At 41.1% G+C, this 26,404-nt stretch overlaps 1 protein-coding gene across 1 annotated transcript; it reads right to left on the bottom strand.

Moving 5' to 3' along the window:
* Positions 1-4: 4 nt before the first annotated feature.
* DDX21 (DExD-box helicase 21) lies at positions 5-24,392 on the bottom strand. Its single transcript, XM_070752181.1, has 15 exons — positions 23,929-24,392; positions 17,484-17,738; positions 16,625-16,700; positions 14,397-14,575; positions 13,033-13,150; positions 12,324-12,509; positions 10,981-11,126; positions 9,667-9,816; positions 7,457-7,618; positions 6,661-6,780; positions 6,420-6,493; positions 5,499-5,658; positions 3,923-4,057; positions 3,493-3,537; positions 5-684 (listed from the first exon to the last, which is right to left on the bottom strand). The coding sequence occupies exons 1-15, from the start codon at positions 24,298-24,300 to the stop codon at positions 493-495; spliced, it is 2,370 nt and encodes a 789-aa protein (XP_070608282.1). The 5' UTR covers positions 24,301-24,392; the 3' UTR covers positions 5-492.
* Positions 24,393-26,404: the final 2,012 nt, after the last annotated feature.

Genomic DNA, 26,404 nt, shown 5'->3' with positions numbered 1-26,404 from the left:
TCTATTTAATTTTTAAATATCACCTGAAAAAAGTCAGGTAACATCTTTTAATAAAAGTCAATATTTACTTATACCAGTAAAGGAATGTATTATAGAAAAAATAAAACAATAATACAATTTCAACTTTTGCAATTTCAATTTAAATTGAATACCGAGTGTCTCCTTCCTCCATCTTAGGGCATATGCAAAAAAAGAAAAAGTCATTGAAAGCCATTGGGAGCATCCACAACATATTCTCAAAATTTCTAATGTGCTACAAAGGCTAGAGATTTACTCTTGCCCAAGATATAAGGGGCACTGCAACTAATTGTGACAGTAAGCAGTTCTTGTGCTTAAATCTTTTCAACCTGAACTTTTGCAGCCCAAAACTGAATGAACGAGACACATCCAGGCTAATAATTAAAACACGAATTACCAGGCTAATAAATAAAGTGTAAATTAATTTTACTTATAGAAGAGGTTCGAGTCCCATTTTGACATATTAACAAATTATCAAAAAGCTTGGTTAAAGCTCCGTTTTTGGCCCCGGTTTCTGAATCGATCATGTCTGTTGAAACCACCGTTTCGTCTTCCATTCCTGAAGTCCGAGCTTGGATTCCGGCCTCCTTCACGTGGTAAATTTTCAAGCTCAGGCAACTCTGTTGCTACGGAAAGTTGCCAGCGTCTTGTATCTTGCCATGTTTCCTAATTTTAAAAAAATATTATTCTATAAGGAGAGCAGAGTTGACAAACTTGCATGCTGACTAACATAAACTACTAAACAGACAATAATTTTAAAAATAACATGAATTATTATGAACTACTTTTTGTACCTGAATTCAAGAAGTATTTTGCCTTCTTTCAGAACAATGTTTTCAGGACATTTCAAAACTTGGTATTTAAGATAACACTGAGAAAACTGTAAATGACGGTTGCTTTCATAAGTTTGAAACACCCTCATAAAACAATAATAGGAAAAGGCAACTTATTTGACCCTTGAATAAGAAAAATCCGTTCTTTTAAAAAGGGATGTACAACCACCACCAGCACATCCTCATCCTAAGTTTGAGATCATGAGATTCTCCACAATAGTTTCAGGGGATTCATCAGAGTGACAAAATGGGCATTATGATGTCATCATTTGCTCCTCCAATGGCCTATAATGTAGATCAGAGGTGTCAAACTCAATGCTGGTAGGCTGGATCTGGCCCACAGGGAGGTTAAAAATGGCTCACGGGGCTGGCCTGGAAAGAGCAAAGGTACCTGGGTGGGGGCGCAGGCACACACACACACAGGTACCCTGTTTTGGCGAGCAAGGTGCTGTAGGACAGTGTTTCCCAACCTTGGCAACTTGAAGATATCTGGATTTCAACTCCCAGAATTCCCCAGCCAGCATTCGCTGGCTGGGGAATTCTGGGAGTTGAAGTCCAAATATCTTCAAGCTGCCAAGGCTGGGAAACACTGCTGTAGGGGGCATCCCCCAACAGCTGGCCTGCAGAGAACTATAATGCTGATCTGGTCCTCAAGGAAATCCTGGTGTAGATCAACTAACATTCCAGTTTACTGTATCTCCTATTCAGCCGTCCAGAAAAAATATAAAAGGTTTAAACCAGAGGTGGGTTCCTACCAGTTCTGACAGGTTCTATAGAAACAGTAGTAATTTGGTGGCCAAAGTTGCTAGAACTGGCAGCGACCCAGGCCTGCCACGCCCCCGAACCAGCTCTCTCAGCCTAGTCAGGGCCATCTTGTTTTAAGCACTGTGCACCCGCACATCAGCACAGGGTGCCACTGAGCAAACCAGCAGGGGGGAAAAAAGCAGAACCAACCTCTGGTTTAAACTATGTGGATAAAACTTCATCCCTAAGGTGATAGAGGAATTTTGTACAGGCTTGGAAAGGCATCAAATAGCCAGCAACTGCCTCATGAAGGGCCAGGTCATATGTGACTCATCAGCCTTGGGAGAAAGAAGGTAGCTGGGGGCAGGGGCATTGAAGTGCAGGGCAGTGGGGGTGCAGGACACACTGCAAAGTGGTTAAATGGGCAGGGAGGGGGAAGATAGGTGGGTGGGAGAATTGAACCAGAGGTACTTACAACATGACTTATTAGCCCCTGTAACAAATCAGTCCTTTTTTCTTCTAGCATTAGGAAAACCCATAGGGACTAAATGTTTTGCTGAAAATGTAAAGGAGTTAGGCTATCTTTAAAAAAAATTCTTAATAAGTAGTCATTATATACCTACAGCACTCATTATTTAAAGTCAAGACAATGCAGCAACGTCTTGCTGCATGAATACGGAACAATCAAGCCAAAGCATTCATTAAACAGCATGAAGCAGACACAGCATTATCAACTTGGATCTAGCCAGGATCCAACGTTTGCTGCCAGTCAATCGACGGGTAGCCTTGCCTTACCTACAACATACCTAACTAACCTCAAAATCCCTAACCACCAAGAGCCTTTACTGGGCAAAATGACATGCCCCCAACTCAGCTGTCCTTGAAGGATGATAAAGATAGTAGCCCTGTGACCTTGAATCCAAAGAAGCAACAAAGCATGTGCTCCCCCAGTGCCTGTACTACAAAGACATTTATATTTATTATTTATTATTTAAATGTATATGTTGCCCTTCTCCCAATGGATTCAGGGCAGCATACAGAATAAAACAAAATCACAAAGTTTTAAACCCCAGATATTAAAAAAGACATGCATCCATCATTGCTAGCACACCACTAGCTTTTTCTCACCATTGAAGCATAAATACCCAGGACGTATTGGACAATTTTACATCCCTGCTGCTTTCAGTTATTCAGGATTCTATGCAGCAGTGCTCTAAATTGCTTGGATGATGGGCTGTGCTATAAACTAGACTTTATGAGTATCTATTAGAATGCTCTGTAATCTGATATAGTCTTTCACATACTAACCTTTTATGCTCCCCTACACCATCTAATGCTCCTAACTTTTCTTTTAGACTCTTAAAGACTTTTATGTATACTTTCTGTTTAGTATCTCCTAGGTTTTTAATCATTTTTTAGACTCTGATGTAACTTCTTTGTTTCTATTCTTTTTAAATTTCTGTGCCCCATCCTCTTTCTTATACAGTTCTTTGATTGTGATTAAGATTTGATTTGACACAAAGCAGAGGCAAGTGCAGCAGATCAGGAGAAACATGAGGTCCTGGCTTAATAAATGCAACCTGGATCACTAAAATTGCCATTGCAAACTGGTGTGGTCCCATGGTGTTTCATCTAATGACTACATCACTTAGCAGTGAAAATTCTGGGTCTAATTAGGGTTGTTAAGCAGGGGCCACCTGTACAGACTCCAAGTTCATTCTGGCATTTTATGAAGTCTTTTGCAAGACTTCTACGGGTCTATGGAGAGGGGTGGCATACAAATCCAATAAATTATTATTATTATTAATATTAATAGTGGACTGTGAAACAAGCATACAAGTAAATATGTAAGCATGAGCCACTCAAGATTGAGTCACATTGGAAAATAAAATCTTACCTTTATTTTACTTAATTCAGCTTTTGGAATATCAAAACATACACCCTTAATACAAGAAAGAGACAGAGTATCAGTCACTGACAAAATTCAAAACTTTTAACGAGCAGGATACTTGCATTAATATACATGTTTCAAGCAACAGATTAATCAGGAACACCTGCATTTAATCTACTGTCACGGTTTTAATAGTTGACCCACACAGGCATTCTGAATTGTAATTTATTCATAATTTTTAAACAATCATTCAAGTCCGAGTTTCTCCTATTTAAGTCCAAAACTCTCTTTAAGATAAAATTATCTGGCTATACAAACTTTCTCCAATATCTTATCGACACTGAATGCCTGATTTAAGTTTCACTCACTGCCAGATTAGGCAAGAAAGGAAGCAATTACTATAAACTGTATAGGCAGGAAAAAAAATGTTTCTTACCATTTTTCCCTTGAGAAAACACATTCTGGATATTTTGTTGTCTATGTCCTCACCCAATTGTTCTTTCAGACCCCGCCAAGCATAACCAGTGGCATGCATTTCTACCGAGCACTCAAGTAGCATGGTCACATAACCCTTTGTTTAAAAAAAAAAAAATGACATACATTTATAATACAGAATGCTATTATTAGTGCATGTACAAACATACCAATTACTAAAACTATTACCATATTGAATAATCAATTAAACTTGATTAAAGAGTGCTGAAAGATCTGCAAAACTATTTTTTCAATGAACAACTGAAAAATGGTATAACAGCATGGCAGTGGCAACATAATAAAAATTTAAAAAGGAAATACATAGATAGAATATACAGTAGAAGAATAGGGCTGGAAGGGGCTTGGGAGTCCAACCTCTCCTTGCTCAAGACAGAAGACCCACTACTATCCCAGTCAAATGGTTGTCCAATTACACATGTATATTATTACCGTACATATTTGGACATTACTAATGTATCTCTGAATGTGTTCATCAACAGTATAAGGATAATAGTCCATTATTTTTAATTTACACATTATTCTTGACAAATGTATATTTTATTTTATGTACGTTGAGAGCATATGCACCAAGACAAATTCCTTGTGTGTCCAATCACACTTGGCCAATAAAAAATTCTATTCTATTCTATTCTATTTACTTCATGAAGCACATTTAATATTTCTTGATACTGAAGTCATTGATTTGTAATATAGGAAACTCCAATTCTTAATTGTAAATTTCTTATACAATTACCATATTTATTTTTATACTTTCTTTAAATCTCTTTGAAATACTGTACATTCAAAATCACAGGTTTTAGAAGTAAGGAAAGCATTTGGACCAAACAGCAAACATATGACGTTTTAATTGAATATATTGCCATTCAATTGCTTTGGCACATTCCTTGTAGTTTTAAAGTATCATTAATAACTGATTAATTTATTTTGCAAAGAAAACATTTTTGCTGATTTTTTAAAAAAATAAGGGTAATTCCACCAAATCAAGTTTACATGGCAACAAGTTTACATGAAGTTTACATTTGAATTTCTTACCCTGTAATGACTAAATGTATTTAAATGCCTTCATTGTAGTAAATATTAAATAATTCCAGGAATATTTACTTAACTTTGGAGACACAATGCTTTTTATGACTTTACACCAATTTACTAGCCAGTTACACTTGGATAGATTACAATAATCCATTCCCTGGTAGCATCCTGCCAATTGCCATCAAGGTCATCTTCCTCACTCTCCTCAGTATCCACCCATGTACTAAGCTTCTATGCCCAGGAAGATTGGCCAGTCAAATCCTTAAAGGTGTTGTTATTTAGCTAGTTATTCAACACTAGCCGTGGGGAAATCATTGCCAAAGCTGTGTTTATATTTTCTTAATTGTGATTAAAAACTGTACCTGTGAAGACCTCTTTGAAAACATATGTATAATGCATGAATTTTAAATAATTCCTCAGATTACACATAATGCATTAGGAAAATCAGGATGTGCATAAGTAACTATTAAACTCCGTATATTTATTACCGCATCAGAGTTGAGCAAAGAGCGCTGCTCAATAGCTGTAGCTCCTGAGATATGAGCCAGGGCTGCAGCCAGAGCTTCTACAGCCCCTTTTTCTTCTATTAGCTGTTCAGCAGATTGTCTGAAGTAGTCAATGGCAGATGGGGGAACAGAATCCAAAGATCTGAATGAAAATGTTAAAGAATATTTACAAAACCACTAAAATGAAGAATGAACCATTTATGAAATGTTCAAACGGAAACTAATGTACAGTGGTAGCAGCATCCGTATAACATACATGGTGAGAAAAAGTGTGTGGATTCTGTCATAAAGCTGTTTATCTCATTTCAGATACAGTAATACCTCGTCTTACGAACCTAATTGGTTCCGGAAGGAGGTTCATAAGGCGAAAAGTTTGTAACACGAAACGTTTCCCATAAGAAACAATGTAAAAGCGATTAATGCATGCAAGGGGGGGGGATCACAAAATGGCGCTCCGCTGGGCGCCGGCGCCCGGCTGTCACCTTTTAAAACAGCCGGGGGGCTTCTCGGCGTTCTCCCGAACCCGAACTTTTGCCGAACTTTTCGGTTTCGGTTTCGGTAGGCCGCCGAGAAGCGCCGCCGCCCGCCTATCACCTTCTGAAACAGCCGGGGGGCTTCTCGGGTTTCTCCCGAACCCAAACCCGAAAAGTTTGGCAAAAGTTCAGGTTCGGGAGAATGCCGAGAAGCCCCCCAGCTGTTTCAAAAGGTGACAGCCGGGTGGCACCGCCCAGCGGAGTGCCATTTTGCAATCTGCGGTGGGTTCGTAAGTCGAAAAAAGTTCGTAAGAAGAGGCAAAAATTTTCCGAATCCCGGGTTCGTATCTCAAAATGTTCGTATCAAGGGGGGTTCGTATCACGAGGTACCACTGTACTAACTTTTACTTAATATTTAGGATTAACGTACCTGATTGCATCTTTACTGGAAGCTTTAATTATGTCTGTTGCTGTAGGAACACCTACACGTTTAAATGTAATGCCCTGAAAATAGAAGGCACACCATTTCACTGACAAACGTTGGTCAGAAAACTAGTCCTAAACACTTTAGTTGAAATGATAAAAAGCACTTTAAAGACTTTAAAGCTTTTTAAAAAACTACAACATACAGTGGTGTCACAATTTCCACTAAGAAATTCAGAAATGATTACCGCTTTCTGTTCTACTTGTTTCAGCTGATAATCTTCCCTGCGTTGATAGAAACAGATACACATCCCAGTACGTCCAGCTCGGCCTGTGCGTCCAGAGCGATGAATGTAAGATTCTACATCCTTTACAAAGAAACATTCAAATGGTATGCATGTTACAGAAAAGCCAACATTTTACTTACAAATATACAGAATGGTATACTCCCTAAAATACACTATTAATGAGAGCAGAAAAATGAAATGAAGCTATATTTGTGTAAACTATGAATTGCCTCAACAGAAAATTAATTATGTTATTACCATTGTGTGACATTTATAATGAGAATTCAACAAATTTTAAGAATGTTAAAATTAATAGATTAAAAAAATCTACTTGGAAACCACTTGGAACAGGAAGATGATATTTGAATAAATTTACACAATTATAGGTAGAATTTATGAAGAATTACCAAGTATTTGTGAACGTGCCTGGAGTAATAGCTGCTTTGGAATCCTTGTAAAACATTTGGAATTTGGCCCACCCTCACACCTCAATATACTGATAAGACAGTATAGCGAATTTTAGCTAGCAGTCTAAGAGACAGAATAAAGTTCTATTTTTGAAGAAATAAAAATAATTTTCCAACTTTATCACTCCAACTGTGCTGAGTTTTCAAGCAGAAAAGGCAAAGTAATTCAAACGAGGACCCCAAGTCTTCTTTGCAGCAAGCTTTAGCAATTTTTTTGTGTCATATTAACTAAGCAACAGCATCTTTTGGTACAAATAACTTTTCCCTCTGCCCAGAACCAGTTATTTTACCTTTGGTGGGGAAGCCTGTATTACTAGATCAACTTCTGGAATATCTAAGCCACGGGCAGCCACATTAGTTGCAACCAGTACTCCAAAGACTCCATTACGAAAGCCTTTCAAAGTGACCTCTCTTTGCTTTTGTGGAATATCACCATGTAAAGATTGTGCATCCTGCAGACATAAAAGAAATAAACTAAGAGAATTGTCCAAATAACAGGATTGATTTTCTTCAATTCAACTGAAATAGCAAAAATCTTCGCTTGACTATATTAGAGTTAACTCCTAATATTTTGAAAGTTAAACTGCCTCAAGACAAAAGCACTGTAGATAACATCGTAATACATATTTTAGAATTAGAAAAGACTCATCAGAAGTTCCTATATTTTCCTTCAGCTAAACTCCAGGATGTTATACATTGCAGAGCTAAACTTCCTTTTCCCTTGTCTTGCTCTCCTTTTGAATGATACCTAGTTATGTCTCATTTACTCAATCTCTCCTCTATTGCTGCTGCTCACAATGACAGACCACAGCCAATCTGCACCCAATTCCTGGATTCCGCCTTTTCCCTTGATTCTGACACCTACCTTTCAAATATGTGCAAAGAATTTTACTCCAATGACTATGGCTGCCACCCCAGAATATTCCCCCAAAAATCATTTAGAACATTTGAAAAATCAGAAAGTAATGGTTAGAAACATTATTAAAGAACAACTGAGGTATATTAAAATAAAGAAGAAAGAAATACAATATGGAAATCTGTCACAAGCCTTATTTTACTTGAACTCTATGCATCAGGTTTTGTAGTCAATTATATTAAGTCACAAACTGAACAAAAAGTATATATACATCTCCACCCCATGCCCAGTCAACGAAGCGGTGGAAGTGATGTGCCGGTGCCTGGAGGCTGTTGGGGCCTGGATGGGTGTCAACAGACTCAAGCTCAACCCGGATAAGACGGAGTGGCTGTGGGTTCTGCCTCCCAAGGACAATCCCATCTGTCCGTCCATCACCCTGGGGGGGGAATTATTGACCCCCTCAGAGAGGGTCCGCAACTTGGGCGTCCTCCTCGATCCACAGCTCACATTAGAACAACATCTTTCAGCTGTGGCGAGGGGGGCGTTTGCCCAGGTTCGCCTGGTGCACCAGTTGCGGCCCTATCTGGACCGGGACTCATTGCTCACAGTCACTCATGCCCTCATCACCTCGAGGTTCGACTACTGTAATGCTCTCTACATGGGGCTACCTTTGAAAAGTGTTCGGAAACTTCAGATCGTGCAAAATGCAGCTGCGAGAGCAGTCATGGGCCTACCTAGGTATGCCCATGTTTCACCATCACTCCGCAGTCTGCATTGGTTGCCGATCAGTTTCCGGTCACAATTCAAAGTGTTGGTTATGACCTTTAAAGCCCTTCATGGCATCGGACCAGAATATCTCCGAGACCGCCTCCTGCCGCACGAATCCCAGCGACCGATTAGGTCCCACAGAGTTGGCCTTCTCCGGGTCCCGTCAACTAAACAATGTCGGTTGGCGGGCCCCAGGGGAAGAGCCTTCTCTGTGGCGGCCCCGGCCCTCTGGAACCAACTCCCCCCGGAGATTAGAACTGCCCCTACTCTTCCTGCCTTCCGTAAACTCCTTAAAACCCACCTTTGCCGTCAGGCATGGGGGAACTGAAACATCTCCCCCTGGGCACGTTTAATTTATGCATGGTATGTCTGTGTGTGTGACTGTTAGCATATGGGGTTTTTTAAATATTTAAATATTTTAAATTTGTCTGATTGCTTATGATTTGTTTTTACATGTTGTGAGCCGCCCCGAGTCTTCGGAGAGGGGCGGCATACAAATCTAAGTAATAAATAAATAAATAAAATATATAAATGTAAATTGGGATTGGGATTGAAACTATCCTTTGGAAAAAAGATAAAGGTTCAAGGGGGACAAATCAAAGAAGAGTTCAATAGCAGAGAAGTAAAGGAGGTCAGATAAGCACCAAAAATTGTGTTCAGAAACTTTTGAAGGATCAAGAGGCATTGCAGTTATGGATCGTAAATAATCTTATAATCAAAGCTTAAAAAAGAAAAAGAAAGGATCAATCAGGTTGTGAATTTGAAAGTATTTTGAAACAAACTGCTCTAATGAATGTTCCATATCTAAATAAGTTATTAATCACTCTCTTGTGTTCTATTATATTTATTTCTTTTCATACTTTTGGGTCACTCTACCTGTTTTATTGAGGCATTAAGAGCCAGTTCAGTTGCTTCTTTTTTCGTCTCACAAAATACTATAGTTCGTCCATGACTCCCGCTGTAGACTTGAAGGACATCTCCAATCACTGCAGCTCTTTGGGACCAATGACATTCGATGGCTAAATGCTGGCAAAGTAAAGTGATATTCATTAGCTATTAGCAAAGAGAAAAGGATGGGGGTGATAGACATTAAAAATGTGAAATTCTGGTTGCATATTCATGCCCGACATCCCAATACTTTCCATTAGATTCTATGGACACCCTTAAAAAGGATGAAAATGGATAGGCTAATGGTCTAGCCAAAGAAATAGGAGAGATTGGGAAGAACAATAAGATTATACATAAAGAGGAGAAAAAAGAAAAGGGAAAGAAATTGGGGGTACAAAATGACAAGAAACTGGGGGAGTTTAGAAAAAGAGAATGGGAATTTAAAGAAAATAGGTGATTGGGATTTGATCATTACACATTAATCTTTTTTCTCTTTTTTAGTATTATTATAGGTATCACAAATTGTTTACTATAAGCAAATATGACTACTAACAAAAACTTAAAATTGTTAAATATTTGCATGAATTAAAAGGAAGAAATATAAACAAAGTGAATGGAATATATTAATGGGATATAAATTGATATAATTAAGTTTAAAATTGGTAAATATCTATATGTTACTGGAAGAAAGATTGACCACAAATAAAGTAAATGATATAGTCTATAAATTTATGTAATTTGAATGATTATTAATTGGATTTTGATTAAATTTAGATTTAGTGAATATATATTATACCACCAAAAGGAAGATAAATTATGATGAAAATGAAGGAAATGATTGTGAATTTGGAATTTGTTTTCCTATTAGATAGGTTAATAATTAGATATTATATACAAATAATTTATAATTTGATGTTGAATATTAAATATAAGTAAAAGTAGATTCTTTTTAATGGGATAAGGGGTTTTAGTTATTAGGTAAGTAAATAAGGATGAGAAGGAGGCACTACGGCTCAGATTTAAGAAGTTAGAGATATATTACTTAGCATGTGAAGGTACATTTAATTTGTAAATTTGTTTATCCAGATGACAAAATTAGAAAAGGAGGTAGCAAATATTAAGAAATATATACCAAAGGGTAAACTTTATTGAAGATATATGATATTATAAGCATGTTTTTATCGTGGAGAAAAAATAAAAACCTTTTTGAAAAAAAAGCAATGTGTATGCCTACATGTTCATAATTTCCATCCAGATGCAGTAACAGTGCTGAACTTATGCTATTATAAAAAGTTAATTTACCTCTACAGTCATAGCAGTTTTTTTAGTCTTCTTTCCAATAAGATCAACTTGCTCATATTTGGTTTTCATATATTTCTTTGCTACATTGTAAACCCACTGAGGGCAGGTTGCAGAAAACAAGAGTGTCTGTGGATTATCTTCAGAATCTATAAATAAATAACACATATAATGAGCAAATTAGCATCCAATGATTTGAATTCACAATGTTTTGTACATCACTAATCACTGCTAGTCTCAAAGCATTCCTCAAAGTCTCAATTCATTCTCAGAGTCATGTTAGCACATCTGGGTGAAAACCAAATCTGAAGTCCTTAAGAGTTTCACCACCCAGTTGAAAGTTCAAATTTCTGCCCCCACTACACCCACAAGTTCTCCAATCATCAAGTGCCAGGCTGGCAGAATCTACCCATCTCCTTCCACGCAGGTGCAGGGGCGCAGAGACAAAGGATGACCCTGACTTTCTAGAAAGGGATTTGTTATGGCTACATGCTAACAACCTCATACTATCCTCCCCTCCCATTTTCCCACAATAGAAAATGCATGATATAGTAATATATAATGTGGCAGGCTAAAGAGTCCAAAAATGGCTTCAGCCTGACAGTTATGTAAAACATAATCAACAAGAGGACACATCTCAGAACAAAAACCAAATTGACAATTTGTATGCTGTCATTATTGTCACATACTGTACTTCCAATACTTTTGGATGGGACAACAAGAAAAGAAATAAAGAAATAAGTTATAATGGCTTTTAATATACAGGTGATCCTCGCTTAACAACCACTCATTCAAACTTGCAATGTCTCTGAATAAGTGGTACTTATGAACAGTCTTCAAAAGTTTCGACTGTTGTAGCATGCCTACTACTGGTCATTATTTGTGACATTTTTTGCCAATTTCCTACAAGCAAAATCAGTGGAGAACCAATAGGGTCGCAAATGATGACATGATGTCCTTGCTTATCAACAGCATGGAATTCTCTTACAAGACTGCAATTAGGAAGCGCTACAATGGCTGTCGTTAAGCAAGGCAGTCATGTGGCATCCCATTTTACAACCATGTTGCTTAGTGATTTTAATTCTACTCCCAAATGCCTTTGATAACCTGTATCCCAGGTTATTTTGATACAGGTTTTTAACTACATTCCAGTTCTTTGTATTCAGGCCCTACGACACATTACAATTTGCTCCAAATTAAATTAAATTAACCCTATGAAGTTAAATTTGAAATAGAACCAGTGATCGAATGGACCAACTGGTTTTCCTAGTCCTGCACTGAACATTAAAACCCAGGAACAGAAGATTCCAAAATGGAACAGATAGATACACAGACCACATGCTTACCTTTCTTGTAAGAATTCACTAAGATTTCTTCTACTTGTTCAGCAAATCCCATATCTAACATCTGATCAACTTCATCCAAGACGACATGTTTCAATTTAGAGATGTCCAATTTATTATTTTGGAGGTGATCTTTTATTCGACCAGGAGTCCCAACCAGGATGTCAATGCCATTTCTAATTAGATCCACTAGAAGGAATTTTTACATGTTATATATCAAACTTAATGCTTAACTCTAAAAATTATTGTAAGGCCAATGTTCTGAAACCTGTCAGCATTACTTATGAGTTTGAACTATATTAGTCACCAAACAAGTTCCAACAATTTCCATCTCCATGTGCTTAATAACACATATTCTAAATAATTTTACAAATATGAGAATCTAAAGCCACAATGAAGCATCAGGATAAAAAGTTCCTTCAAGAATGCATAAAATTAATTTGATTTTGTTTCACGTTGATGTTATATTTTCAGCTATTTCAAATAACACGTTAAAATAACTATATTTATTTTGTATTTATATTATATTTATTTATTATAAATGTATTTATATTTCTGAGTCCAACAAATAAACACGATGCATTACAATAGGTTTTTTTAAAGTATTATGGAGCAATATGATACACATTTTTAAAAAACGATAGACGGTTTTTAAAAAGATATTTTAAAATTGAAATATTATATCCTCAAAAAGCAAGTTGTATTTTCTTACACTGTCCATTATATGCCGTTCCTCCATAAAAACAGGCCACAGTCAGCTTCTTTGTAATATCTTTGAAGTCTCTGGCAACCTGCATTGCTAATTCTCTGGTTGGAGTCAGAACTAGTACCTAATTACAAACAAAGAATTATTTGTGGATTCTTGTACAAATAGACAGCACTAACAGCAAGATGAATCATCCTCCCCATCCCCCAAACATAATAAAGATGTTAAGGCAAATGGACCGGCAGCCCACCATGAATATGAGTGATTATATGGCTGAAGCGTAGACATCAGAGAGTTATTGTTAACGGCGAGTATTCTGAGCAGAGTCAGGTTACAAGTGGTGTGCCACAAGGGTCTGTTCTGGGTCCTATTCTTTTTAATATGTTTGTGAGTGACATAGGGGAAGGTTTGGTAGGGAAGGTTTGCCTATTTGCCGATGACTCTAAAGTGTGCAATAGGGTTGATATTCCTGGAGGCGTCTGTAATATGGTAAATGATTTAGCTTTACTAGATAAATGGTCAAAGCAATGGAAATTGCAGTTTAATGTTTCCAAATGTAAAATAATGCACTTGGGGAAAAGGAATCCTCAATCTGAGTATTGTATTGGCAGTTCTGTGTTAGCAAATACTTCAGAAGAAAAGGATTTAGGGGTAGTGATTTCTGACAGTCTCAAAATGGGTGAACAGTGCAGTCAGGCGGTAGGGAAAGCAAGTAGGATGCTTGGCTGCATAGCTAGAGGTATAACAAGCAGGAAGAGGGAGATTATGATCCCGCTATATAGAATGCTGGTGAGACCACATTTGGAATACTGTGTTCAGTTCTGGAGACCTCACCTACAAAAAGATATTGACAAAATTGAACGGGTCCAAAAACAGGCTACAAGAATGGTGGAAGGTCTTAAGCATAAAACGTATCAGGAAAGACTTAATGAACTCAATCTGTATAGTCTGGAGGACAGAAGGAAAAGGGGGGACATGATCGAAACATTTAAATATGTTAAAGGGTTAAATAAGGTCCAGGAGGGAAGTGTTTTTAATAGGAAAGTGAACACAAGAACAAGGGGACACAATCTGAAGTTAGTTGGGGGAAAGATCAAAAGCAACATGAGAAAATATTATTTTACTGAAAGAGTAGTAGATCCTTGAAACAAACTTCCAGCAGACGTGGTAGATAAATCCACAGTAACTGAATTTAAACATGTCTGGAATAAACATATATCCATCCTAAGATAAAATACAGAAAATAGTATAAGGGCAGACTAGATGGACCAGGAGGTCTTTTTCTGCTGTCAGACTTCTATGTTTCTATTAATGTATTTTTGCTCCCCCCTACACACAAAAAAGTTTGTAATTTATTGTGATTTCATTACCCTTGGTGTGCGGCCTCTTCTTCTTTCCTGTGGATCTCTATCAAGTTTTTCAATTAATGGAATGGCAAAGGAGAATGTTTTCCCTGTTCCTGTTCGAGCTTGGGCAATTAAATCTTTGCCTTCAAACACTGGCTTGAAAGTCTTCACTTGTACTGGAAACAGGTAGGTGACACCACGAGCTGTGGAAGAACACTATTAGGCTTTCTTTAGAAAAATATGTGTTTATCCTTAATTTTTCTATAACAAAACTTTAAAAAAGAGAAAGGAAAAGAAAATACAGGAGACTGCTAGAGACGTTTTTATTAAATACTTTACAAATTACTACACTCAGTCTCATGGAGTACATCCAAGTCCAGTCTTCTACCTAGAGGCAACGACATCCGTCAGATTGATGAATCAAATCTTCCTTTCTTCCTAGAACACTGCTTTTCAAGTTCAAGAATTTTAACATGTGTGGACTTCAACTCCCAGACTTAACAGAAAGTTAAAGTCCACAAATCTTAAAGTAGCCAAGACTAAGAAATGCTGTCCTAGAGATTTACCCAGATAGTTAAGCCCATAGATCAGTGATGGTGAACCTATGGCATGGGGCTCACAAGTGGCACGCAGAGCCATATCTGCTGGCACGGAAGCTGTTGCTTCAACATGTGTGTGCCAGCCAGCTGATTTTTGACTTGCACAGAGGCTCTGGGAAGGTGTTTTTGGCTTCCAGAGAGGATCTGGGGGGATGGGGGAGGGCGTTTTTACCCTCCCCCAGCTCCAGGGAAACCTATGGACCCCTGGGAGGGCAAAACACAAGCATACTATTTGGACCGGGAGTCACTGCTCACAGTCACTCACTCATGCCCTCATCACCTCGAAGCTCAACTACTGTAATGCTCTCTACATGGGGCTACCTTTGAAAAGTGTTCGGAAACTTCAGATCGTGCAGAATGCAGCCGCGAGAGCAATCATGGGCTTTCCCAAAAATGCCCATATCACGCCAACACTCCGTAGTCTGCATTGGTTGCCAATCAGTTTCCGGTCACAATTCAAAGTGTTCGTTATGACCTATAAAGCCCCTCATGGCACCGGACCAGAATATCTCCGGGACCGCCTTCTGCCGCACGAATCCCAGCGACCAGTTAGGTCCCACAGAGTTGGCCTTCTCCGGGTCCCGTCAACTAAACAATGTCGTTTGGCGGGACCCAGGGGAAGAGCCTTCTCTGTGGCGGCCCTGACCCTTTGGAACCAACTCCCCCCAGATATCAGAGTTGCCCCCACCCTCCTAGCCTTTCATAAGCTCCTTAAAACCCACCTCTGTCATCAGGCATGGGGGAATTGAAACTTTCCCTCCCCCTAGGCTTATAAAATTTATGCATGGTATGTCAGTATGTATGATTGGTTTCTAAATTGGGGTTTTAAATTAACTTAAATATTAGATTTGTTTACATTGTATTATTATTGCTGTTAGCTGCCCCGAGTCTGCGGAGAGGGGCGGCATACAAATCTGATTAATAAATAAATACTGGGCCCGTCAGAAGTTGGGAAACAGGCTGTTTCTGGCCTCCAGAGGGCCTCCGGGGGAAGCTGTTTTCACCCTCCCCATTGAATTATGGGTGTGGGCACTCTCGCATGTGTGATAGCGTACATGCACACACTTTTGGTACCCAGGAAAAAAAGGTTCGCCATCACTGCCATAGATCATGGTATATGTTTTTATTTTATCCTGAGGGACTAATTGTTGAACCATGGAATGACTAAAAAATGACTAGAGACCACCTCCCTACAGAATTATGCAGAATATCAATGGTAAAAGATTTTGATAGTATTCCGGTGTTTCCACCAATAAATTATAGCTCTCCTATTATTTTTAACTAAGCTATATATGGTTTGCATATCTACATGAAATGTTGTATATGGCACCAAGCATCATTATTCCTCAACTTTTATCTCTGAGCTTTTCTAAAGAACCTGACATTTATCCCTGAGTTTACACAATCTAATAAGAATCATAGTAACATCAGAGCAATACGCCAAAGTTTAACTCCTTATTTCCAAAAGAAAAATAATAACATACTCAATCGAAAACCAAGTTAACTTCTATGCAAATCCTTTGCAGACAGTAACTCATCAATGAATTTATGGATATTTCAGTTATACCGATTCTCATCTGCTAACATCAAATCCAAAGATCATCAGGCTACTATATGTAAAATATAAGGGCTGAAAACATTCAATGGGTATACCTTTCAGAAGATCAAGGGTTGCTTTAGAGATATCAAAATTAGCAAAAGCACCTTCCTTTTGTTCTGCTGTTAGTTCCTATTTTAAACAAAAATAAAAAGCAGTTACAGAAAGTGTTAAGATTTTAGTTCCAAAAAATATTTAAAGAACTGAAAGAAAAAAGCATCTACAGTACTCAATACCCACTTTCGAATATTCCCAGGGGAGAAAAATTAAATGCAAGGATTGTTATATGTATGCAGGTGTGTAATAAATAACATAGATGTGCTAAGAATGTTAAATACAAAATGCACCAAAGATAAATATCAGAAATACCAAGAGTAGGAAAATATAAAATAATGGAGGATAAATACTGTGTTTTGATATGTTGTGCATGGTAGCATATACCATATGGAATATGACAAAGAACACTGGTAAGTCAAAAAGGTTGTTTTCAGTTATTAATACATAGAGATCTATTATTTCATAACTTTAAGATCTGATTACTGCTGAGTTTAACAAAGATATGAACCTGCCTGTTAAGTTACATCACTGGTCCACTTAGCTTAATATTGAAAATTGGCAGCTCCTTAATAATGATGCGAGTTGCTGGCTCGAGGAGCTCTATATCTCAATATTAACATACGATATTTGAAATCAGAGATTGAGATATGCAGTCTGATTTTATGCTTTTTACTCAAACTCCAGTCAATAAAATCATGTTTTTATAATATGAAAAATACTTAATATTCAAATAAAAATGCATTTAAAGATTATACTTATGAGTCATCAGGATTACGCTTTGCCCTGACATAGCTGTAAAATGTCTGATCTTGACATTCTAAATAAAAGATACTTAGTACAGAGAATAAATAATCTCACCTGATCTTGATCACTTTCAGATTCTGTATGTGAATCTTCACAAGAATTATTATTCTTTTTTGAGGGCTTTACCCCATTACTCATGTGAGATATTGAGTTGCATTCTGAAATTACATCTTCATTTTTATCAGCCACTTCTTTCTTTTTTTTGCTTTTCTTTGCTTTTGGTGGCTCCAACTCCAAATCCAATAATTCAGTCTCGGCTAATGTTTGCTTTTTCAGTTTCTGCTTTTTTGTTTTATCTTTTTTATCCTTCTGCAAAGCAAACATATTCAAGAAAAATATTCAAATTATTAAACATACTTTCTTCAAATCCCCACAAATCATTTTCCTAATTCCATTCCTACAATGTTAGGAATATACTTTTATACAGAAGTAACTAAACAGAACAGAAATCGTTGCCACAGACATGTTGCTTCATTATTGAGCTAGACAGGAGGCATAAAATATGTGTTTTGTCTTGGATCTGAGACAAACACACTGCAATTTGAATTACGCGCTAGCAAAACTCAAAGATTGTGGTTCTGGGTTTTGGCTGAGACAAAACCTATAGGGATCTTAGGGTATGAGCAGGATAGATCTTGCACAACTCTTTTCTCCCTGGTCTAACAAATCCTACCCTGACACACATCTGCTTGGGACACAGGTGTTTTTAATTCATATCTAGACCAAATCAGTTTATTTCTGCTCTGTCCAGATTATCCAGAATTGCTCTGTGAATGTCCCAAAGGTGTTTTTTCAGGAGGCAACTGGACTTTCTTATCTTTTCTTTGAAGACCATTTTGCTTCTATTATATTGTTATATTGTGTTTTATATTGTTGTAAACGGCCCTGAATCCCACGGGATTGGGCGGCATAGAAGTCAAACAAATGAACAATTTTTTTAAAAAATAATAATTCAAAGACAAATGTTTTATGTTTTAAAATGTTATTTTAATAGGCTTATGTACATTGTTTTCTCTATTTCGTTAAAAATTGTAATATAATTATTAAAAATATAAGAAACAAAGAGTGATTTCTTCTTTCTTTCATTGCCAAAATCAACAATAATCATTATTTTGTAATGTTACTACTGTTAAGCAACCAAGTCTGAAAATTAAAGTATGCCCAAAGATGCATATTAAATTAAGGCTAAAAACAAGAAATCATCACAATGTTATACTGTATATTTAAATAAGGCAATTACCGTATTTTCCGGCGTATAAGACGACTGGGCGTATAAGACGACCCCCTAACTTTTCCAGTTAAAATATAGAATTTGAGATATACTCGCCGTATAAGACTACCCCTCTTCTGACTGTCAAAAACTGTCTAGGTCTATGATGTACTTGCATTGAGAAAAAAATCATTTCTGAACATGATAACACAATATTTTAATTACTAATGATGAAGATCTTATTGTTAAAATTATGAATGAATTATTTAGAGAGAGAGAGCCAAGTGGGAGCACTCTTCTGTCTATCTCTCCATATGTCTCTGTCTATCTGTCTTGTCTGCCTCTCATATTTCTCCTCACCACAATTAAGTTTATTATTATAACTCATCATAATTTGTCAACACAAAAAGGTGAACCTGGCTATTTTTCTTTCTCCTACCATCTATTCTGCAGGTATCTTTCAGTCTAACATGCAGCATGCTGACACCTATGTGAGAATCTATTATGGAATGAGAATCTGTATGTGATATCATGATATGGCAATCCAAACAGCCCATCCATTTTTTCCTCTTTCCGCACTTTCTGTCTTTATCCTCTTGCAATGTCACTTAAACAGATTTTAACTTGTCGGGTTTAATTAGTGACCCTGCCAATTTTCAGTACTGTGCAGTGTGCTATGATACAGAGCAGGGTGAATAATATGACCTCAGCTTTTAAAGTTATTTTAAAATGTTGCCTAAGAAATATGGAAAGATGATTCTTTTTGGAGGAAAAGTACATTTTCAATTGTTAAACATAAGAACAAATACAAACAGGCAGAAATAAATGCATCCAGTTTAACATTCAATTTTGCAACCACTAATAATGTTGGTCAAGTAGGTACAAAAATACCTGGGGAAATGATCAAAGTCTGGGAAATGGGTCCCTTGTCAGTTAAAAGGAGTGCTGATTTACCACCTGCTAGAGCAGTGATTTTCAACCTTTTTTGAGCCGCGGCACATTTTTTACATTTACAAAATCCTGGGGCACACCACCAACCAAAATTACACAAATCTAATAAATAAATACATACATACATACATACATACATATATACATACATACATACACACACACACACACAGACACACATAAATAACCCCCTCATATATACAATCCCATGTAACATCCCCTTATAAATACAGTCAATCATCAATCATCCCTCCTCAAATTTATACCACTGTCTCATTTCTGGGTTCTTCTCCTGTCTTTCCCCCTTTTCTCTCTCATGTTTCTCATTTCTCTCTCTTCCTCCCTTTTTCCCTCATTCCTTCTCCCTCTCACTTCTCTTTTTCCATCCCTGTCTCTCTCCCCCCCTTACGTGTGTGTGTGTGTGTGTGTATATATATATATACACACTCGAACCATTTCCAAAACCAGTTGAGGGCTGGGGTTTTTTTCTCTTTTATTCTTTTCAAACACAGGTGTGGGCTGGGGGGGGGTGTTTCTTATTATTTGCGTGCTTTTTACCATATGCTTCAAGAATCACCTCTCTCCCTCTCTCTTGTTCTCTCTCTCTCTCTCTTGTTCTCTCTTATTTTCTTTCTGAGGCTCCTCCCACAACGGTGGCTACAGCGGCGCTGGCGATCCGGCCGCTAGCCGCTCCGAGCGCTGTGGGAACGCCCACCCCTCTCACAGTCCGGTCCCGGGCTGACAGTAAAGGGGCTGCTTCCCATCCTCCTTCTCAGAAGGTTTCCTTCTGAGCAAGCTGGCAGGAGGATGGGAAGCAGCCCCTTTACTGTCAGCCCGGGACCGGACTGTGAGAGGGGTGGGCGTTCCCACACCGCTCGGAGTGGCTAGCGGCCGCATCGCCAGTGCCGTTGCAGCCACCGCTAATGTAAAGGGGCTGCTTCCCGGCAGCAGGAACTGCGGGGGGTAGCCGGCGTACGCTCCGGCTAACGAGCCCTTGCCGCAGCTATCCGCCGCTTCTTTCTTCTCCGCCTCGCCTCCGCTACTCCCCGCCGCCGCCTTTGCTCTCCCTGCCGGGCAAGAGGCAAAGGCGGCGGCGGGAGTAGCGGAGGCAAGGCGGAGAAGAAAGAAGCGGTGGATAGCTGCGGCAAGGGCTCGTTACGCCGGCTACCCCCCGCAGTTCCTGTCGCCGGGAGTGGCGCTCCACCCCAGCAAAGCCGGCGGCGGGAGCGGCGGCGTCCAGCCCTCTAGCCGGCGCCTCGCCAGCTATCCGCCAGATTCGAGTGCCGCCGCCTCAGGCGGCAGCGACAGCAGCAACAGCAGCGCGTTGATGAAGCCGGCGAGGGAGCTCCGGAATCGGTTGGCGCTCGCCCGATGCCTTGTTTTTTTATTTCCCCCTTTGGTTTCTCTTCACAGGCGGGAGTTCGGGAGGCAAGGGAGCGCTCGAGGAGACAGCGTCTTGCGGCATCGCCTCCCGTCGGGTTTATGACGAAGGGACGCTCAGCAACTTCTTTTTCCTTTCGGCGCCATAGCCACCCGCAGTCCCCGGAGCCGGCGGGTTGAGGCAAAGGGCTGCGTTTCCCTTCCCTCCCTCCCTCCTGCCCCCGTCCTGAATGGAAGCCCCGCTCGGCCAAGCAGCCTGGGATCTCCGCCGCTTGCAAACCGGGCGGGCGGAGCGGACCCGCGCTCACTTTCGGCTCCGGGGACTGCGGATGGCTATGGCGCCGAAAGGAAAAAGAAGTTGCTGAGCGATGCCACAAGACGCTGTCTCCTCGAGCGCTCCCTTGCCTCCCGAACTCCCGCCTGTGAAGAGAAACCAAAGGAGGAAATAAAAAAACAAGGCGTCGGGCGAGCGCCAACCGATTCCGGAGCTCCCTCGCCGGCTTCATCAACGCGCTGCTGTTGCTGCTGTCGCTGCTGCCTGAGGCGGCGGCACTCGAATCTGGCGTGGTGGAAAATCTTTGCCTGCCTCCAGATTTTCCACCACGCCAGATTCGAGTGCCGCCGCCTCAGGCGGCAGCGGCAGCAGCAACAGCAGCGCTTTTTCCTTTCGGCGCCATAGCCACCCGCTGTCCCCAGAGCCGAAAGTGAGCGCGGGTCCGCTCCCCCCCCCCCTCAATCCCGCTCCCGGCCTCCTCCCGCCCGCGGCTGTGGAATGGGCGCAGTATCCGGCCTATAAGACGACCCCCCACTTTGGAAAAGATTTTCAGGGGTTAAAAAGTCGTCTTATACGCCGGAAAATACGGTATATTCCCTTCATCCCAACCGATCTTCCTTTTACCCAAACCTAGAGCCTTCCAGATGTATTTTGATTCCAACTCTTGGAATAAATCATCTAACAGACATCCAAAATATTACTATTGATTGTTTCCTGATTGCTTATTTGTACCCTGTGACAATCATTAAGTTTGCTCCTCTTGTTATTGACAAATGTATCTTTTATGTACACTGAGAGCATATAGTATGTACCAAGGACAAATTCCTTGTGTTTCCAATCCCACTTGGCCAATAAATAATTCTATTCTAATCTATTCTATTATCCAGAGAGGGAGAAATTAGCCAGATATAAAATGTTTAGGAATCCTGAAAATATTCAGAAACAAGTAGAAATATGCAGAAATGGAAATATACTGAATATTCATTGTATAGGTCCCTTTTACCAACTTTTAGTTTTCTATCACAAAAGCTTTCATTATGAATACCTTAGCTTATCCATAAAATGATATTTGGTGCATTTATTGTCGTACACGCTACTTTTTTTTTACATGCTGATATATAAACCTTGAAATTTTAAGATTTATTTATTTATTCAATTTTTTAATGCCGCCCTTCTCCTTAGACTCAGGGCTGCTTACAACATGGTAGCAATAGCACTTTTTTAACAGAGCCAGCATATTGCCCCCACAATATGGGTCCTCATTTCCTCAGATCTCTGACAAGTTGGCAAAAAATTAAAAAACGGGCTGAAACAGTGGGGTTTTAAGAAAGTGGGAGGAGGGATGCATTCTGGCCTTCCCCTCCTGCACATGTTGGTACTTTTTTAGCACCAAGCTGAAGGAAAGAAGCTTGTTACACCTGTGCACAGCTGGCACATAAAATCTGGATTAGAAAACTTTTTTTGTGTAGAAAAGGAATAAGAGCAAGACGTGAGCCCTCCTCTTGGTATGAAGGTGTGTACGTATGTATGTGCATATATATCTGTGATTGTGTGTGTGTATACATACACATATATGAGAAGAGGCAATAGCCATCACGATCTCTGGAATGTTTAAAATTTATTTAAAACTACTAAAAAATTACTGAGCTTTTGTCAATCTCTATTGACTTCATCAGAGTATTCAAATCCCCATTGAAGAAACGCTTGCTTTAAATAATACAAGGGGTTACCCTTGAAGAGTGTTTGGAGACTTCAGCTAGTGCAAAATGCAGCGGTGTGCAATAACAGGTGTACCACAGTATGCCCGTATTACTCCATCTCTATGCGAGCTGCATTGGTTGCCAGTCGGTCTCCGAGCAAAATTCAAGGTGTTGGTTATCACCTTTAAAGCCCTAAATGGCTCAGGGCCAGACTGTTTACGGGACCGCCTCATACCTCACTGCGGCCAGTAAGGGCCCACAGTCGGCCTTCTCGACCTTGGGGAAGAGCCTTCTCTGTGGTGGCTCCGACCCTATGGAATCAATTGCCCCCGGAGATTCACATTATCTCCTCCCTACCGGGAAAGCTTTTCCGGCAGGCCTGGAATTAAGCCTGATTGTTGCAAGCATGGTTTTATAATATATGTGATTTTAGTGATGTTTTTAATTGGTTTTTTACTTATATTGTATGTATGCAATAAATAAATAATGCTGATCAATTTGGTTAATTCTTAATTCTCAATTCTTCAACGGGGATTTTAATACTCTGATGAAGTCAATAGGGATTGACGAAAGCTCAGTAATTTTTTAAGTAGTTTTAAATAAATTTTAAACTTTTCAGAAATCGTGATGGCTGCGGCCTCTTCATTTTTTAAGTATACCAGGAACTCGCATTTTTAAGATGATTCTTCACACACACACACACACACACACACACACACACACAAACAAACAAACAAACAAACGCACACACATTGGGGGAGGAAGGGCAGGGGACGAAAGACGCAAGCTCTACAACGGGGAAGCCCCCGAGCCCTCCGCTTCCGAGCCGGGCCGGGCCGGGCCGGGCTGACACGCAGCAAGCAGGCCGCTTGGCTTCTCGCGCAGCCGCGTCGTTTCCTAGCCCGCCGCCCCGCCTTCGGCCCCTCCTTTCTTCGGCCGCTGCCGCCACGAGGCCGGGGCCGCCTTTGCCCGGCCGCCTCCTACCTTGCTCTTTTTGGGGCGGCCGTCGTGTGACTCGTCGTCGGGCTCCGTGGGGGTCTCGGGCTCCATGTCGTCCTCGCTCTGGGACTCGAAGCGGGGAGCGGCGGGCATTTCCTGGGACTCTTGGCCGGGGAGGCGATGGTAGAAGCGGCTACTCGAAACCGAGGCCGGCGTGAAAGGAAAGAGCTCCGCCCCGACGGGCCCTGCGGTGGGAAGAAGGGCGGCGCCGGAGGAGGAGGAGGAGCGGAGCAGCAACGGCAGCGAGGAAAGCGCCCAGCTGGGCGGATGGAGACTAAGCTGCCTCGATGTCCGCCAAGCGCCTCTCCCGGGCTTCAGCTGCGGCGTCAGCCCGCGGAGCAGCCAGGTCGCCCACATGAAAGAAAAGCAGGCCGCTTGGGCCTTCCCGGTTGCTGTGGTGGAGAAGCTTTGTGCTTCGGTGGTGGCAGCGGGCCTGCTTTCGGCACAGCCGGAAGGGGACGTGGGCGGGTAGGAATTGCAAAACGTGAGGGGGAAAGTCTTCCGTGTGTTGGAAGAAATCTCCCCCTGGGTCCAGTTCCAAGCGGGGAGAAAAGATGCGGAAACATGGTGGCTGATTGGAAGGGCGCTTTAATGGGGAAGCAGAACCACCAAGTGCCGTTATTCTGGGTAACCGAGCCCTTGGTTTGAGGAGGAGGTGGGGTTTTTATAGTGTTTGTTCCACGGCATTTTGTAATTTAGTACAGTACTGAGCTCTCCAACCATGGCAACTTAAAGACTTGTGGACTTCAAGTCCCAGAATCCCTCAGCCAGCTTTGCTGGCTGAGGAATTCTGGGACTTGAAGTCCACAAGTCTTTTAAGATTTGCTGGCTGAGGAATTGCCAGGGTTGGAGGCCCCTGATTTCGAGGCTCGTTTTGTGTGTTTTGTTGTTTTATTTTAATTATTTGTTGCCCAAAGGGCGGCAATGAGGGGAGGGGGTGTTAAATCTTATTTAAACAAATGCAATTAATCCTAAATGCTGGCTTCCTTGGGGTTTTAATCCTGTCTTGAACGGATTACCAAATCTGCATTTCTAAAAGTTGGCCCCTTTAGTTTCTTCTACTTGGGCGAGAGAGCTGAGGCTCTGAGTTTCTTTTCTTTATAAACCTGTTTCTCCTTTAGGGGAAATAGAATATTCTGCCTTTTTAATGTTTCCTAAAATATTTCCTTATCCTGAGGGAGGTGGGTGCTAACTTCCTTCACCCGCAAGCTAGAAAGCGGAGGGTTTGCAGACTCTGGTTTGCTAGTTTGTGTGATATGAGGTGGGGGGAGGCTGAGAAACGGTTTACTCAGGGCTGGAGATGTTTTGGGAGGTGGCAGCTTGAAGCTTCTAATGGTGTTTTTTTTAAGCACTTCCATTGGGTCGGGGCCGCCACAGAGCCTTCTCTGTGGTGGCCCTGACCCTCTGGAACCAACTCCCCCCAGATATCAGAGTTGCCCCCACCCTCCTTGCCTTTCGTAAGCTCCTTAAAACCCACCTCTGTTGTCAGGCATGGTGGAATTGAGATATTCCCTTCCCCCTAGGCTTACAAAATTTATGCATGGTACCGTGTTTCCCCGAAAGTAAGACAGTGTCTTACTTTCTTTTTACCCCCAAAAGCCCCACTACGTCTTACTTTCGGGGTATGTCTTACATTGGAAAAATTGAAAGGGTCGCGTTCCCGAAGGCATCTCCCGAGTCCAGAAGGGCAGCCGCGGGACAGGAGCCCTTTTCCAAGTTCAACCTCAGGGCTCCAAGCCGCAGACGCGTGTCAGGGAAGCGTGTGTCTGGAGGGGAGGAGCCGCTCTGCGCAGTTGGGCAGCCCCACCTGCCTGCCGGAAAGGAGGCGGGCGAAGGAGGGTGCAGCTCCGGCCACTCGCCTCGGAGCCTTCGCTTTGCCAAGCCGAGGAAGAGGCGGTGGCGCCGCGGCGAGGCGAAGGAGGGCGCAGCTCCGGCCGCTCGCCTCGGAGCCGGTCGGCCTCGCTGGCCGCTTGCAGCTGAACCTCGGCAGGACTCGGTTGCTGGGACGAGGAAGAGGCTGTGGCGCCGCGGCAAGGTGAAGGAGGGCGCTGGGACGAGCGCCTTCGCTGCAAGCCGCCGCCCGCTCAGCTCGCTTCGGACCAGCACCGTCCTTCGCTTTGCCAAGCCGGGGAAGAGGCGGTGGCGGCGAGGCGAAGGCAAGGGGCGCGGGGAGCTTGGAAGCGACGTCATCAGGCTCCCCCCCCCCAGCAATACCCCCGTGTTTCCCCGAAAGTAAGACATATGTCTTACTTTCAGGGTATGGCTTATATTAGCCGACCCCCCTGAAACCCCCCATACATCTTACAATCGGGGGTGTCTTACTATCGGGGAAACACGGTATGTTTGTATGTATGATTGGTTTCTTAAATTGGGGTTTTTAAACTACCTTTAATAATAGATTTGTTTATATTGTTTTTTATTGTTGTTAGCCGCCCCGAGTCTACGGAGAGGGGCGGCATAC

Source organism: Erythrolamprus reginae, chromosome 5, assembly GCF_031021105.1.
Source record: "Erythrolamprus reginae isolate rEryReg1 chromosome 5, rEryReg1.hap1, whole genome shotgun sequence".
Classification (NCBI taxonomy): Eukaryota; Metazoa; Chordata; class Lepidosauria; order Squamata; family Dipsadidae; genus Erythrolamprus; species Erythrolamprus reginae.
The sequence above is the reverse complement of the archived record's forward strand: the minus strand, read 5'-3'. Positions and strand labels throughout refer to the sequence as shown.